The 15,274-nt window shown below is 41.6% G+C and overlaps 1 protein-coding gene across 1 annotated transcript in view; it reads right to left on the bottom strand.

The window, feature by feature from the left end:
- Lrmda (leucine rich melanocyte differentiation associated) overlaps positions 1 to 15,274 on the bottom strand; it is a 1,035,040-nt gene that overhangs the window by 199,722 nt on the left and 820,044 nt on the right. The window contains exon 6 of the mRNA XM_052189879.1: positions 13,609 to 13,702. Within this exon, the coding sequence (XP_052045839.1) occupies positions 13,609 to 13,702 (94 nt within the window). The remainder of the gene's footprint in view (positions 1 to 13,608; positions 13,703 to 15,274) is intronic.

The following is a 15,274-nucleotide window of genomic DNA, read 5'->3' as shown; positions in this document are numbered from 1 at the left end:
AGTTCCACAGAGATTCTAAACGAGCAGATGAAGGCAGCAAGAAATTAGACATAAGAAGGAAAGCTTTCCCTTGAGAAAACAAAATTTGTGGAGAGTATCTTTGCATGGTTTCCTTAATCAAAACCAAAATGGACTGTGTCTTATCCTCTTGGACTCGCCTTGATTTGGGAGGAACTGGTGAGCTACAGAGAGATAAATAAGGAATAAAAAGCTAATCCACCAAGGAGGAGATGTTTTATTGCTCTCCCACAGATGTCCTTCCTAACAACACAGGATATTTCCCTCCTGTGGGGAAGGTGGGAATAGACATGGGGGTGCAACAATTTATATAGGGACCTTGGGGTAGTCTGTATTGGGGAATTAGCATTGCATTATTTTCCTGGCTCCCCACCCCTGTTGTCTCGGAATTGAGAAAGCCTTGCCTTGCAACAGCAGAAAGAGTTCTCATCCCATCCCCAGAGACAGAACTCTGACCTACTGGATGAAGGAAGCCACAAATGGAAAATTCCAAGTTCTTGTACTCTTCTATTCTCATGCTAATGCTTCTGCAGAGAGTATTTAGGGAAACAGATGTACAAGAATAGTAAATTACTGAGGGCCAGGAACTCATCTGGCAACACTGGGGCCTTGTTCCAGGATGGTCTTACATCTCTTTGTGCTTGTAGAAGTCCAGAGGGGTCAAGGGGAAAACCCCTGCTCTCCTTTGATGAAAAAGTACAGCTAGCCTCGACATAAGAGAATCCTTGATCAAACCCCGTCAGGATTTGAAAGCTGTGAAAGCTTCATTCTACTTCCTTCAGGCTACCTCAAAGGCAATGAGTACATCCTTCAGGACCAGGCTTCAGGGAATAGTAATTCCCGGGTCTCCATCAACAGATCCTGTTTGAGTTCAAGGATATCCCTTCTTTCTTGAGGACTAACCTAAAAGAGTTTCCCCTTGCTTTTAGCCCCTGGCCACTTCCTATATATTCTCTCTAACTAGGACATCTTCTGTGCCATCCTTAGAATAACTTCACTCTGGTGCACATCCTCAAGTGAGAGAAATATCGAAATGTACTCAGCAAAGTCCAATCACTTGATGCTCTTCTCTTGTTGTGCAAACAAAACTACTTTACTTCACCCTAGACACATTTGAAGAAAAGCTAGGCAAAAAAGTAGAATAACCACAACTCTCCTGCTAGAAAGTTCCCATTTCCTACTTCTGCTTGGGCTACTATTGGAAATGAGATTAGAAGGGAATCTCTTTCACAGTCTCAAACCACCCAAAGGTGTTTTCTACTCAGTCCTCACCTTCACAGAAGGTTTCCTCTATTAAATAAATACCAGAGAAACCTATTATTTTGCAGTAAGCTCCTGCACTGGGCCCCCATAGCACAGGATAAAACTAAAAATAGATTCAGCCACACTAAAGTTCTAAACAGGAAACTGCTCTGTGGTTTTCCAGAAATCAGGAAAGACAGGAGTCACATTATTCCTGTTACTGTTGCTTCTCTAACGCAGTAGTTATCAACCTTCCTAATGCTGAGACCCTTTGATACAGTTCCTTGTGTTTTGGTAACTACCTCCCCAATCGTAAAATTATTTTGTTGCTACTTCATAACTTTGATTTTTAGCTCCTGTTATGAATCATAATGAAAAGATCTAATAAGGAGGATATCTGATATGTGACCCCCAAAAGGGGTTGAGATCCACATGTTGGGCATGATAATACACGACTTTCCTCTGTAATCCTCACCACTGCCAAAGGAGCCATGAAGTAACATTACATGAAGCATTCAGCTAATTTTCTATTACTCAGTTTCTGAGTCACAAACAAAAAGTCAACTTGAAATGATCAATGACTACTGAGCCCTCATTTCTGCATTTTGCAGTCCTTCTACGACCTTACAAACAATTTCCTCTAACTCAGCTCTCTGGGGGACTTGTAACCCAAATTACAGAATCAAGTCTTGCTCAACTATAGAACTGCAAACAAAGTCAACAAAGATTTCTACAGCATACTGATCGTGGATTTTCTTTCCACACTCTTCTGTCCAGTGTGGTCTCTTCTTTCTAGGGTAGTTTCTGTGTAGGGTTCTTGTATGGCACAGCCCCATGGCCCCGCCCCTGCATCTCCAGAGTATCCCTGGCCAGATTCTACCTGTGACTACCTCTTGTGAAACATGTGCACCACACACTGATGGCAGAAGCAGAAACAGACCCCAGCAGTGACCCTAGGCATGTGGAACTCTGAGGAAGGGAAATGAAAAGCCACCACCTCCTAATACCACACCCTTTATAAAACACACACGCCCCAACAAATCCAAGGGTTATTGGAAAAGTGACAGCCTTCTTCCTTGACCAGCCCCAGCCAAAGAGAAAAAATTTCAATAGAATGAAGAGAAAAGCAGAGCAGTAAATATTAATGGCAGAGATGAGGACACTGGAGGACAGCAGGCTGCACAGAACAGGTGTTTGCTTCCCCCAATTTCAACCCATTTGCAGCCAATGACGTCATCCTTTGGCCTTCTTGGGCTTACCGACAGGCCATTTTTCATGATTTTACCATCTCTGGCCAAATGCAAACTTTTTTAATTAAATGTACTGCATGATTCCAGATGTTTGTTTATTTGTTCCAAAAAAAGGTGGGGGAGTTGTAAAATCACTACGTGTGGAAAATCCTGGGACAGTGGGTAAAGTTTTGTACAAGACATGAGGAAACAGAGTTAGAAGAATCTGGAACTGGGAATGTAACTCACAGGCTGAGCTTTCAGCAGAACAATCTAGACCATAAGCACTGGCTTCCCATAACTCCTTTCCACAAAGTCACTACTGAGCAATAAAAGGCACTGGGCATTTATTCCCTTTTAAAAGAATGTAACTCAACTGCAGGCCAAAGAACAGAATAAGAACAAATCCTTGTCACTGCTTTGCCTGCTTACTGTATGTTTATTCCTGTAGCCACAAGATTCAGAACATTAAATTACTCAGTCTTCCATTTAACAGGCCAGATTGTAGTACATGCCTGAGTGGCAGGAGAGAATCCTGTGAGGAGGAACAGCAATGGGGAGCAGGACCAGGCCACAGCCTCCAGCACAGCGGGCTACTTTCCTCACTGCCTCAAAGCATACTCAGCCTCCTAGCCTCTTCTACTTGCTACAGAATGCGTTTCAGGCTCCTTCCTTCATTCTCCGCCTCTTCTGCCAGTCACTCCACACCTGGATCATTGGAGGCTGGGATACTTCAGCTATCCTAACCAAGGGCAGAGTTGTATGTTTCAGGCTCAAAGGCCAAATTACAAATACTTTGATAAAGAGATAGGAAAGCTAATTTCCTTTAATGCCTGAGCCATGGTGAGTAAGACTATTGATAACCCTAATCAGGGATTCTATGGCTGCCACAAGGTCCCCTTACATGTCCCACTCCTGCCCCGCTGGCACTCTATCTGGCTTCAGCTGTCTACCCTATCTGTTAAGATGTTATCATATACATTACCTTTGCTAGAAGCCTCTAGCCTGGTATCAAGAAATCAAAAACTTCTAAACCCAAAGCAAACTTCCATGGTTGTCATCCTCCAGTGGCCATCTGGACTCCAAGTCCTTATGTTTGCAATGTCTTGACTTGCTACATGCCATTTCACAAGCCTACAGCACTCACGGGATTCTGTGTCCTTTCCAGAGTCATATGGGACCAAATCCCTTACAATCTGAGGGTGAGAATCCAAGGTCTAGGGAAGCCCAGGCAAGAGATGATGTGTTCAAGGTCAGCCTCACCTAAAGAGTGAGACCCTTTCACAATGACATACACAAGGCTCTTTTTAAATATAGCCCCCTCTGTCTAGTCAAGATTGGCCACAATTTGGAGCCACCATATATAAAGGAACTGTATCCTCATCTCTCTTGAGTTCCATCTAGTCTTGTTTCCTGCTTCTTCGCCCAGTTCTCTTCTCTGGAAGGCCCTTCTTTTGACCTCTACCCACTGGTTCCCTCTAGGTTCCTCAAAGTTCAAGGTCAAAATCCTCTAAATGGCCACGCCCATTCTCTTCCCTGATTCCCTCCTTCTCTAGTGATGCACTGCATATGTGCCTTTTATCAGGCACTCTCACATTAAATTATTTAATGCGGAAGACCCTGGTTCTGCCATTGTGTCATATACAGGAGTAGTTCCTCACCCAAACATAAATGCTTTGGAGACAGAGATGACATTCTCTATTTATGAATTCTCAAATTCGAATGTAGGTGCTGGATCCAGTAGATGGGCTGGGAAATCCCTTAAGGGACCTTTGCTCCTCATGCTTTGAGTCATATGTGAACACATCTCAGTTTGCCTTTCATAAGAATCAGCCCATGTGTGGTGGTTCAAATCTGTAGTGCAAGCCCTGGGAGACTGAGTAAGAGGATCATGAGTTCAAGATTGGCTCGACATACACGGTAAGATCCTGTCACAGATACACTCTCACAAATAAGCAGAAAGCCTTGAAGAATCGGTCCACAGTCCTAATGTCATTAGAACATCTAGACTCTTTCATACTATATAGTCTAGCTCTCCATGTTCTTTTTTTATTGTAAGGAGACATTTACTTCCACATCTTATTTAGACTTCTGAGAAAAAATGAAAAAAAAGGGCCACTTTTTTCCTTCCAGTTTACTGAGGTAAGGTTGTAGAAGAGGGGAAGTGAAATCCATTTTTCGCCCTTTGCTTTGTTTAGGGGACAGAAGAATGAGATTGGTAGCCTGCCTGTGTCTGTGAGTGTTCCACAATTCTGCCCAAAGAATAGAAATGAAGCACTCCCAGGGATTGAGAGTAAAAAATCATCCTTGGACGGAAAGGCTAGGAAATGGACCCTTATGGATTTCATATGCTTGAAGGAGGTTGCTTACAGTTCCTGGCTAAAGTCCATGCCAGTCTTGGTAATAGTCGAGCAGATTCATCCATCTTCAGATTCCACTCGGCTTGCTCTTCCATCACTGCCGACCTCCCAGACAGCCGACACACATTTGCACATCCATCTATATACACACGGAAGTTTTAATCTACAGGGCCCTCCGTTCCAATCCACCCAGCCCGGCTTGGTGCGTAGCAAAGCTATTGACCCTGCAAAGTAGCAGAGAGATGAATTTGATGACCCAGACTAGAGTTTTTAAACCATTCTAGCAAGGTCTGGAATCAAAGGAAAAGTACAATTTATTCAGCACTTAGTAAAGTCCTTTTACGTGGGAACAGAGCGCGCACACAGAAAATAGACTCCCACTGCCGTACAGATGAAATAAACCTGTCAACTACAACTGTCAAATCACGAGTCACCTTGATTAAATAAAGGAGGCTTGAGCTTCACCTGGCATCTGAGAATTCCACCAAGAATATGCGCATAAAAGCATTATGAAGGAAAGAAATCTAAAGTAATGGGTTCTGTTCAAAATGTCATCAGAGGAAATCATTTTACATAATTAGAAAACGCTAATAATAGTTCCCCACAAGAAACCAACATACACTCCCCCCTCGCAGCCAGGGCTTAGGCATAGCAAGGGCTTTGAAAGATAAGTCAAGGCCTTGCTGTCATTTTACAAGTCTCTGCTAAATGTGTCTTAGCAGCAGGCAATATTTTTTTTCTTTTCTCTCTCATTGTTTTTTCCAGTTTTTAGTACACTCTATGGATACATTTTCATCTAACATGCTTAATAAACTTCCAATAAATTAGTGCCAGTTTATTATTAATATTGCTGCTTTACTGTTGCTTGCAGAGTACTGAATCCAAAGGCCCTTCTACTTCAAACAACAATGCTAATTATGGGTGGAAAAAAAATCATCTCCTGTGTAGCTGTTGTAAAGATACAGCTGGATGGTACAATCCAGAATAAGAGGGCCACTTCAGTCACAGTCTGAGCTAAGCTAGGTTCCACCTCGAACTGTCTCCAGGACCTTGAATGGTAGATTTCATTTCTTTTTTTCAAGTGAGCACTGACTAGCAGAAGGCAACAGGACAAAGGACCCCTGGGGTGGAGCTATGAAGCTGCCTGAGTATATATATTTCTTTGTCTAAAGTTTTTGTAATTCATCCGTGTTTGTGTTGTTTTTAATGTTCATCTCTATCTGCCATCCATATCTCTTGAGGATAGACCTGGAAATAGGGTTAAAAAAAAAAAAAGGAAACAAAGCTGAAAATTAAGGAAGTAGAAAAACTACTGGTCAAAAGAGAGAGATTGCTTCCAAATCCTCTAACACCGGCAACCCTGCCAAATTGTAATGAGCATCCTACACACCAAGCAAGGCCTGCTGAGCACTGCTTGTCATGAGGTTTTCCTGGCCAACATTGCTCCATCCCCACACACCTTCCCATGCAGGCTCTACCTCTTCACAAACATCTACCTCATTTTTCTCATATGCATTTCACTTGCTAATTTGATCACTAGAAACAAAGGGCTGTATTTATGTCGTCTCAGAAAATGTATCTTCTCAGATCTCAGGCAGAAAATGGTTTTAATATCACAAATGAAAAACAGTCACTGTTTTTCTTTTCTCTTTTGAATGGCACCCTCTGAGCTGCTCCCAGAGATATACAGAAAGACCAACGGCTAAGCAGGAAATGCAATCCGAATTTAGGAAACGGCAAATGATAACTAATTATGATATGTTCTATGTACATCATGCTGTGATTGTCCTAGCAATTAATTCTAAATATAAATAGACCAAACACTCAGTCAAGGAAGAAGATATGAAGCTAATAACCACATCAATAAAAACAGTGGAGGTTGCCAGGGACTAGTGAGGTAGGATGGTCTTGAATCTTCCCCCAGGTTTGCAAACAAATTTCCTCATACTTAGCTTTCTTTCTTGTGCATATTTAAAATCAAATGCTTAATGTGACAAGGAAACAATTGCGTATTTTCAAGACGGCTTAAGCATCAAGGAGAAAAGTGACCGAGGGGCACTCAGGGGACTTTGGTTAATTCTGCACATGCAGAAATGTGGGCGGAGATCCTCCTTGTCACAGCTGTGGGAGACACAGGCTGGCAGTGAGTAGGCCTGATTGCTGGTTCCCTAAGGAGCATCCTTTTGTTATGGTTTCTTTGCAGGAAACTACACTTCCCAAAATCCTCTGCTGTAGATCATTCTGGGTTAGAGGACTTCCACAAAGAGGTACTAATACAGGGTCTGAATATCTCAAAAGGGAAGGACAGGGCAATGAACACAGTCACAATGTATGAAACTGCTTCCAAGTGAGTTACCAGAGAGTCACTTACCTGCTGCAAGGGTACTTTAGACTAAGAACTGCAGCAGAGGATTCTTAGGTGGCCCTGAGACCCCATATAACTTCCCTACAACCCTTTAAATCCCCCAGCCTCCCTGCTGGTCCCTCATGGTGGTTTTAGCACACTTAGAACCGGTATTTCTAGGCACTACCTCTCCCTCTACATTTACCTCCATTTTGTTTAACACGGTGTCACAGTTAGCCCTTGCTTTGTGTGTCCAGTGGGGAGGATGAAGGACAGGGGTAACCGTGGAATCACAGGCACAGAGCTTCGAATAAATAGTATGTGTGTCTGTACTGCTGAGTGCCTCTAGTCAACATTTAGCAGTTCTGGTATACCCTTCTTTAATGGAGATGGTAATGTTCACTTACTCCCATACTTTATAAGAGCAGATTAAGAATAGCATAGTCTTTGATTTAAGTAGAAATGGTTTTCCCAATGACAAAATGGTCTCCCCTATACTCATCTGAGCTTTAATTCTAATAGCTACCACATAGATTGGCAATTATTGCTAGGTTGGAATGTATCCTCTCCACATAATATATTAGAAGAGACTTTTATCTAACAAGTGTGCCAACAATCTTCATAACATGATGCTCATATAAAACACTACATCTAGATATCCAGCAGAAATCAGGGCTATAGCTTCATGTCCTCCATACTCCAACAATATGCTGAAGTCTAACACAATCTACTGAGAGAAATATAAGGTGGCACATGCTATACTCATATGGATTCCAGGGCCTGAATCTTTCTGAGAATGAACTGTTTTTGAAAGCATCTGTTTTAAGAAAACAATTTTAGTAGTTACTTACATTCAAAGCATTCCCCTCCCTACTACTAAAACATCAATGTCTGGCAAATACAATATTTAAATAATCATCTACTTGGAAGTTATGTTTGGTGGCTAAATGGACCCTGGCAATGAGTCAGCAGATAAGTCTCCCATCCTTGTTCCTTTGAGCTTCTTCAAGCAACAATAATGAGATCAGAGGTGAACAAGGTGGGCCCTTCCAATGACTTAGCTCAGCATTGTCACACCACAGAGCCATTGAAGGCGCACACAGACTCTTCCCCTAGGTTTCCATGCCTCAATCTTTAATGACGGGAATCATCTTTCTAGTACTGTAACAGATACCTGACACAATTATTTTGACTAACAGTTTTGGAGATTTCAGACCACGTTTGGCTGGCCCATTGTTTCTGAGACTGATAGAGTGTATAAAAGGCCACATCCTGTCATGGTAGCTTACCTGAGAGAGAGAGAGAGAGAGAGAGAGAGAGAGAGAGAGAGACAGACAGACAGACAGACTGTGGCTTCAATATCTCCCTGTAGATATATACTTTGTGACATAATCTCTTCCAAATAGAGATCAGGTTAGATTAACAACTGATAAATGGGACCTCATGAAACTGAAAATATTCTCTAAAGGAAAGGACACTGTCAATATGACAAAATGGTGACCTATAGATTGGGAAAGGATCTTCACTAACCCTACACTGGGCAAACATTTACTTCAATTAAAAATGGGGTGTAGAGCTAAACAGAATTCTCAACAGAGGAATCTTGAATGGCTGAAAAGTACTTAGAAATGTTCAGCATCCTTAGTCATCAGGGCAATACAAATCAAAACAATCCTGAGATTCTACCTTACACCAACCAGAATGGCTAAGATCAAAATCTTAATCTACAAAGCATACTGGTGAGGATGTGGAAAAAGGGGAACACTCCTTTATTGCTGGTAGGTTTGACAACTTATACAACCACTCTGGAAATGATTCTGATGATTTCTCAGAAAATGGGAAATAGTTCTATCTGAAGACTCAGCTATACCACTCCTGGGCATATATACAAAAGATGTTCCATCATACAACAAGGACACATGTTCCTATATGTTCTTATCAGCTTTATTCATAATAGCCAGAAACTCAGAACAACCCAGATGTTCCTCAATTGAGGAGTGGATACAGAAAATGTGGTTCATTTACACAATATTTAATCACCTATTAAAAACAAGGACAATGTGGATTTTGCAGGCAAATGGATGGTAATCCAGACCCAAAAGGACATGCATGGTATGTACTCACTGATAGGTGGGTATTAGTAATAAAGTAAAAAATACCCACGAGGCACACCATAGACACAAAGAAATTAAATAAGAAGGGAGACTCAAGCAAGAATGCTTGAATCACACTTAAAAAGAGAAGCAATATAGTCATGGATGGTAGAGGAAGGGAGGGAACAGGGTGAGAGATGGGAGGGGGAGGGGAATGGGAGGACAGGTTAAGGAATGGGGAGAGACAAGAGAGAGGCCCAGAGGACCAAGAGAATGAATGGAAATCTGCAGTTGCTGGGGATGGGGGGTGGGGGGGAGTGCAGGGTACATTGGTGGGGTGGGAGCAATCTCTAGGAAGTTCCAGAGATCTGGGAGAGGGGAAGCTCCCCGGAGTCAATTCAGGCAACCATAGCCAAGATGCCTAAAATTGGCAACATAAAACCCAAAGAGGCTGCCTCCTGTAGTCAGGCAGGACCCCCAGTACAGGGATAAGGAAACCAACCCATGCACAAAATTTTCAACCCAAACTTTGTCCTGTCTAAAAGAAATGGAGGGACAAAGCAGAAACTTTGGCCAACCAGTAATGGCCAACCAGTAACCAGCCCCACTTGAAACCCATCCCATAGTCAAACACCATTCCCTGACAGTACTATTGATATTCTGTTATGCTTGGAGAAAGGAGCCTAGAATAACTGTCCTCTGAGAGGCTCTACCTAGCTGCAGACTGAAACATATACAGATACACACAACTAAACATTGACGGAGTTCAGGAACTCTATCGAAGAGATGGGGAATGAGCTGAAGGCCATGAAAGGGATGGGAACCACACAAGAAGACCAACAGAGTCAACTAACCTGGATTCCTTGGAGCTCTCAGAGGCCAAGCCACCAGCTAAAGAATACACAGGGACTGGAATGAGGCCTCCCAGAACATATGTAGCACATGTGTAGCTCACTCTCCATGGCTGCTATGTCTGGCCTCAGTGGAAGAGGATATTCCTAGTCTAGCAGAGACTTGATGTGCCAGGGTGGGAATATACTGAGTTGGAGGCTCCATCCTCTAAAAGGAGAAGGGGAGGGAAGATGGGGGGAAAGGTGTGTGTGTGTGTGTGTGTGTGTGTGTAGGGGAGACAAGCAAAGGAACAGCATTTGTATTGTAAATAAACAAACAAGCAAACATTTTTTCTTTAACAAAAAGACCCACCACTTAAAGGCTCCACATCTCCTCAAAGGATCATGGGTTAGTGATCCAGCTTTGATACAATATGCTTTGCAGGATACTGAGCCAAACCCAGACAAATATGTATTGAGTATCATGGCCTCACACCAGGCATGGCAAATGCAGATACAAGAAAGCAGGGACAGTATTCTCTACTCCTCAAAAGCTGGCGTCTAGGGAAAACTAACCAAACATGAATGCAGCCAATAGAATTAGAGAACGACTTTTCCTCCTAGAGATGTTTTAGATATTTAACCTGATAAGTGAAGAACAGAAGAGCTAGGAAATGGGGAAGAGAGTCAGCCTTGCCTCTCTAAGGCTTGCATTTATGAATTTAATACATACACACAGGACAGCTGTCACACAAAGTAGAAGATGGACAATTACATTGGGAGCTGCAAAGAAATATGCTAAGTGTTCCCAAGAGAAAGAAAACTCCATACAGCTCAAAATACAAAGTTTCAAATGACTATACATATGATAGATGGCGTATATGTAAGTTTCAAACAGAAAAAATACAGTTCCCCCCCCCCCACCTCCGGACCATCAATCTAGGCTCAGTATTTCTTCATGTTTTACGACCATTTTTGAGATGCAGGTCCTGGGCCCATCAAATTCGACATTGGAAGTTACAGAAAAGGACAAATGAAAAGAGAATGGGCAGAGGGAAACAGCAATTTGCACATGAACACAAACGCCTACCCAACAGTTTTTGTAGTTGTTGATGTGGAAGGAAAATAGATTGGGAACTGGGTGGATCAACAATTGTTTCTGAATAGAAATTCCATCTCTGTGGAAGGTTCTGTAGAAGGGGCATTGGACAAGGATTCTGACAGGAGTCGGGCAGTCTGCCTCCATGCTGTGAAAAAACTCCCTCAGCATAGGTATTCACAATTCATTTCCATGAAGGAATTAATAACTACTACTTAAGTGCTTTGATGATTTACATGATCAGAATTTTAGAATAATAACCTTAAATGTAAAAGCATAGCATGATATTTAGTAGTTTTATTTTGGGTACCAAGACAGCAATCTTTTCTTCATCTGGTGGTATACAATTCAGGTCAACAGGAAGTATAGTGACTGTATCTTCTCCTTAGTTGCATACTAAAACCACTGCCAGCCTTCAGGGGCTTCTTTGTCTCCTTGTGACCAAGCACCCATAGAATACTGTTACATGATGCAGACTCTATTTTCAACACCCAGCTTATGATACCAGATGTTCAGAGGACCAGTTAATAATTGCATTAAATGAATGAAGCTGTTTCTCAGTAAAATTGATGTATCAATTGCTATATCCCTTTAAATAGCATTTTATACTTTTCCTATTTTTTAGGCTGTGATGTCATCCAGGAGTATTGATTTACATTCTGCCTTAGTAATTTTTGCACATTACAAATATTACTAAAACCACCCCTAAAACTTGGACTGAAAACAAAGCTTAAAGATATAATAACTTGTCTATACATGATATCTGGGCTTGGTCCCCAACATCATATCAAAAGAGAGAGAGGGGTAAGCACAGGCATGTATACACACAGGCAAGCATACAAACACATACACACAAATAAAGCACACATCCCTCTTTATTCCCCCAAGGCTTACATTTTCCTATTAAATTAACATTATCTCTGACTTATACCTCATGCACACCAGTCATCTCATCCAATTCTCCCATTGTGAAATCTCAGTGTCATTTGCAGATAAAGTCTTTGTAAGCAGGCATGGGATCTCAGAGACTCCAGTCTCCAGGAAAACTACTCAACAGGCAAGAGAGGGCAAATATCCTTACTTTGGTGCCAGTAAACAATACACAAGCGAAAAACATGAAGCTAATTTTAAAATGTTTGCATTGTTCCCTGTAGTACTGTTAACTCTGTGACTCTTTCTCCTGGTACCCCCACCCAACAGTCCCAAGAGAAGTATTGAAGACCTTCAAGAGAGAATCTATAATAGAGACTGGATCATTCCCCTGGGACAGCAGTGTCCTGGAACCTAGTCCACCTGACTGAGATAAATTGAGTTACACAAAGCTGATACTTGATGAAGGAAATCACAACCGTCCTATCATTTGTTCAAAATTTATGTAGAAAAGAACTTCACTGATGCTCACATGTTGGCCACACAAGCCAGGTCCAAGTCACAGGTTTCGGAAGCTCTACACAACTCCCTTTATCACTTCTGGCAGACTATTAATGTCCTATTCATACAGTCCATAAGTTGCTGGCACTTTTGAAGCCTCTCCATAGCCTTTTCTTCCATCCACGCAGCAGTACAAAGATGACCAAGTGAGTTAGTAATCATTCAGTGGAATTTCATACTGGAGCAAGTAATGTTTAAAGTACACAATGTCCCTCTTCTAAGCCTGTCCTTCATTAAACTTGAAAGACAGATTCACAGTTAAGAAGCAGAGCTCTGGTCACAGGAGGATAGAATGGTAAACAGGTCAAACCATGTGGCCTCCTTTTGCCCCTAGCACTTCCAACTCAGCCAGTGACATGTTCCTTGGCCCCAGAAGCTGGTTAAGGGACAAGACTTTTGCAAACAACATTCTACATCAGTATTCTGCTTGCTTTTGAAACATAAGATGTCAGAGATGGCAACAGGATTTCAGTACTAGAAAAACTAAATAAACCAAGATATGTTTTCAGGACCAGAGATCAGCAGAAATCAAGGTTCTTTCTGAACTTTCCAAGCAAACTGAAGTTTCTTTGAGCTGTAATATGGAGTTTATGCTCTTTGAAATTATACATTTCAACTCATATTTCCATATGTTGCTATTTAACAAATACTACTGAGTTTCCCAATGTATGTCCATTACTATTATTGCATGGAATGGCCTTCTAAGTAATTGTTAAATACTATGATCTTTCTGTTTAAAAGGGAGGGGGGTCACCAAATTATATCATGGTTTTATATGTCTCCCCTGCTCATACAAGTTAAAATCTTTGGGTTTAACCGTACAGATTTCCTATCAAGAGCATAAGAAGCACTCAGCTCTTTGTCTCAGGTCAGATACGGAAAGGACCACAGAGCCTGCCAGTTCTGCATATCCAGGTACCCAGACTACATTCACTGAGAACAACAGAAAGCTGAGTTCCTACCTCTGTGACTGGTGAGCTCTCTGGATCCAGAAGGCAAGGGTGTGTACTGGGGGTGGTCCTCAGAAGAAGCAACCTCCTCCTCTTCACTGGAAGCCTATACGGAGGGAAAAGCAAAATGTCACCATGGGAAAACACCAAAGGCCAAGAGTCCTTGTTTACTAAATACATCTCCTTGGGGATCTGAGTTTGAAGAGAATGGGGTACCCTGGGCCTTCCTTTACCTGATGAGACAGAATTCTAGTGAGTATAGCAGGGTGTACTTTGTTGCCTTGGTATGTCTGGGATGATTGTTGTTGTTGTTGTTGATGATGATGATGATGATGATATTGCTATGTGGAACTGAAAGGAGCTGAAAAAAAGAAGGGTGACTAGAGGCAGGAAGTACTATAGACTAAGTCTGTTATGAGCATGCTCCCAGAAACTTAGGCAAAGTGAATGCTGGCTTTAAACAGATCCCTATGGCAACAACTGTGGATGAGTCAGTGAAGATGGGAGAATATCAGGACCGGCTTATGTTGACCTAATGGTCCAGAGACAGAAGTAAGTGTATCTGTATCTGTATCTGTATCTGGGCAGTCGGCTAAGTTTAACAACAACTCTAGAGAAACCCCTCTGGAGTTTGAGTTGGGAATACAAATTCAGTGCTCTGTATTTGAAATGTCAATGATCAGAATATGTCATAGTAACTGGTTTGGAATATGTGCAGATACAAAAGGAGGTACACGGAGGATGAGACCCAAATCTGCACATGACATTCATTGTTTTTCTGTATATCCTACAGAAGCAGAGCCTTTAGGCATGCCATATGGTCTAGTTTATGCTTCTGCATCTTGTTCTGTGGGGCCAGAGTAGCATCTACTTGTGGTTTCAGGTTAGTGATCACAAGGTTTGGGTTTGTAGTGTGTTGGATTTTAGATATTTAGATTATGGATGTTCAGTATGTGTGATGAGTATCAATGGGACATCATCAGCTGAAAGGCTAACTGGAAGTGGGACTCCATGATATAGCATTGGTGAGTGTGACCTCCTTGATAGAATGCAGCAGGCACTGATGTAGCCGTTGTGGTGGCGTTACCCCATGCTCCTCTAAGTATCCCTTCACACATGCTTTATAAAGAAAATTAGTGTTCTCATCGATTTAAAGAAACAAAAACAACAACAAAAAAACAAAAGACAACCCCCCAACATATGTACATACATACAAACCCAGCCAACCAAAGCCGTCTTTCAAAGTCCCCAAAGAAAATCATATATAGGATGGTGGGTTTGTTTTTATTTTTATTTTTACTTGTTCATCAACAGCTCTTTGAATGAACAATGCAGATAATTATTATGTAAAAGGCAGCTTGTGTATGTGGTGTTAACCCTTTACTAATCTTTGTATCTTTGCAGGCTGATGCAGGAAGAAATCAGGACACGACATGCTCATATGGAATAGTAAATAATGACCAATATGTCACCTAAAGAGCTTGGGTGCTTTGACATGAAGCACCACCATTATACTTAACTGGGATTTATAAATCAAATGATATATATATATATATATATATATATATAAAATTTTTTTCAAAAAATAACATCTGCTAGAAGAGAAAAACCTTTCAACCTTTCTAAAAGATCCAGGAAAAAGTAAATTTCATTAATGCTTCCTTTTCCTTTCCAGAAG

This window comes from Apodemus sylvaticus, chromosome 8 (genome assembly GCF_947179515.1).
Source record: "Apodemus sylvaticus chromosome 8, mApoSyl1.1, whole genome shotgun sequence".
In the NCBI taxonomy this organism is placed as follows: domain Eukaryota; kingdom Metazoa; phylum Chordata; class Mammalia; order Rodentia; family Muridae; genus Apodemus; species Apodemus sylvaticus.
This window is presented reverse-complemented; position numbering and strand designations above follow the sequence as displayed.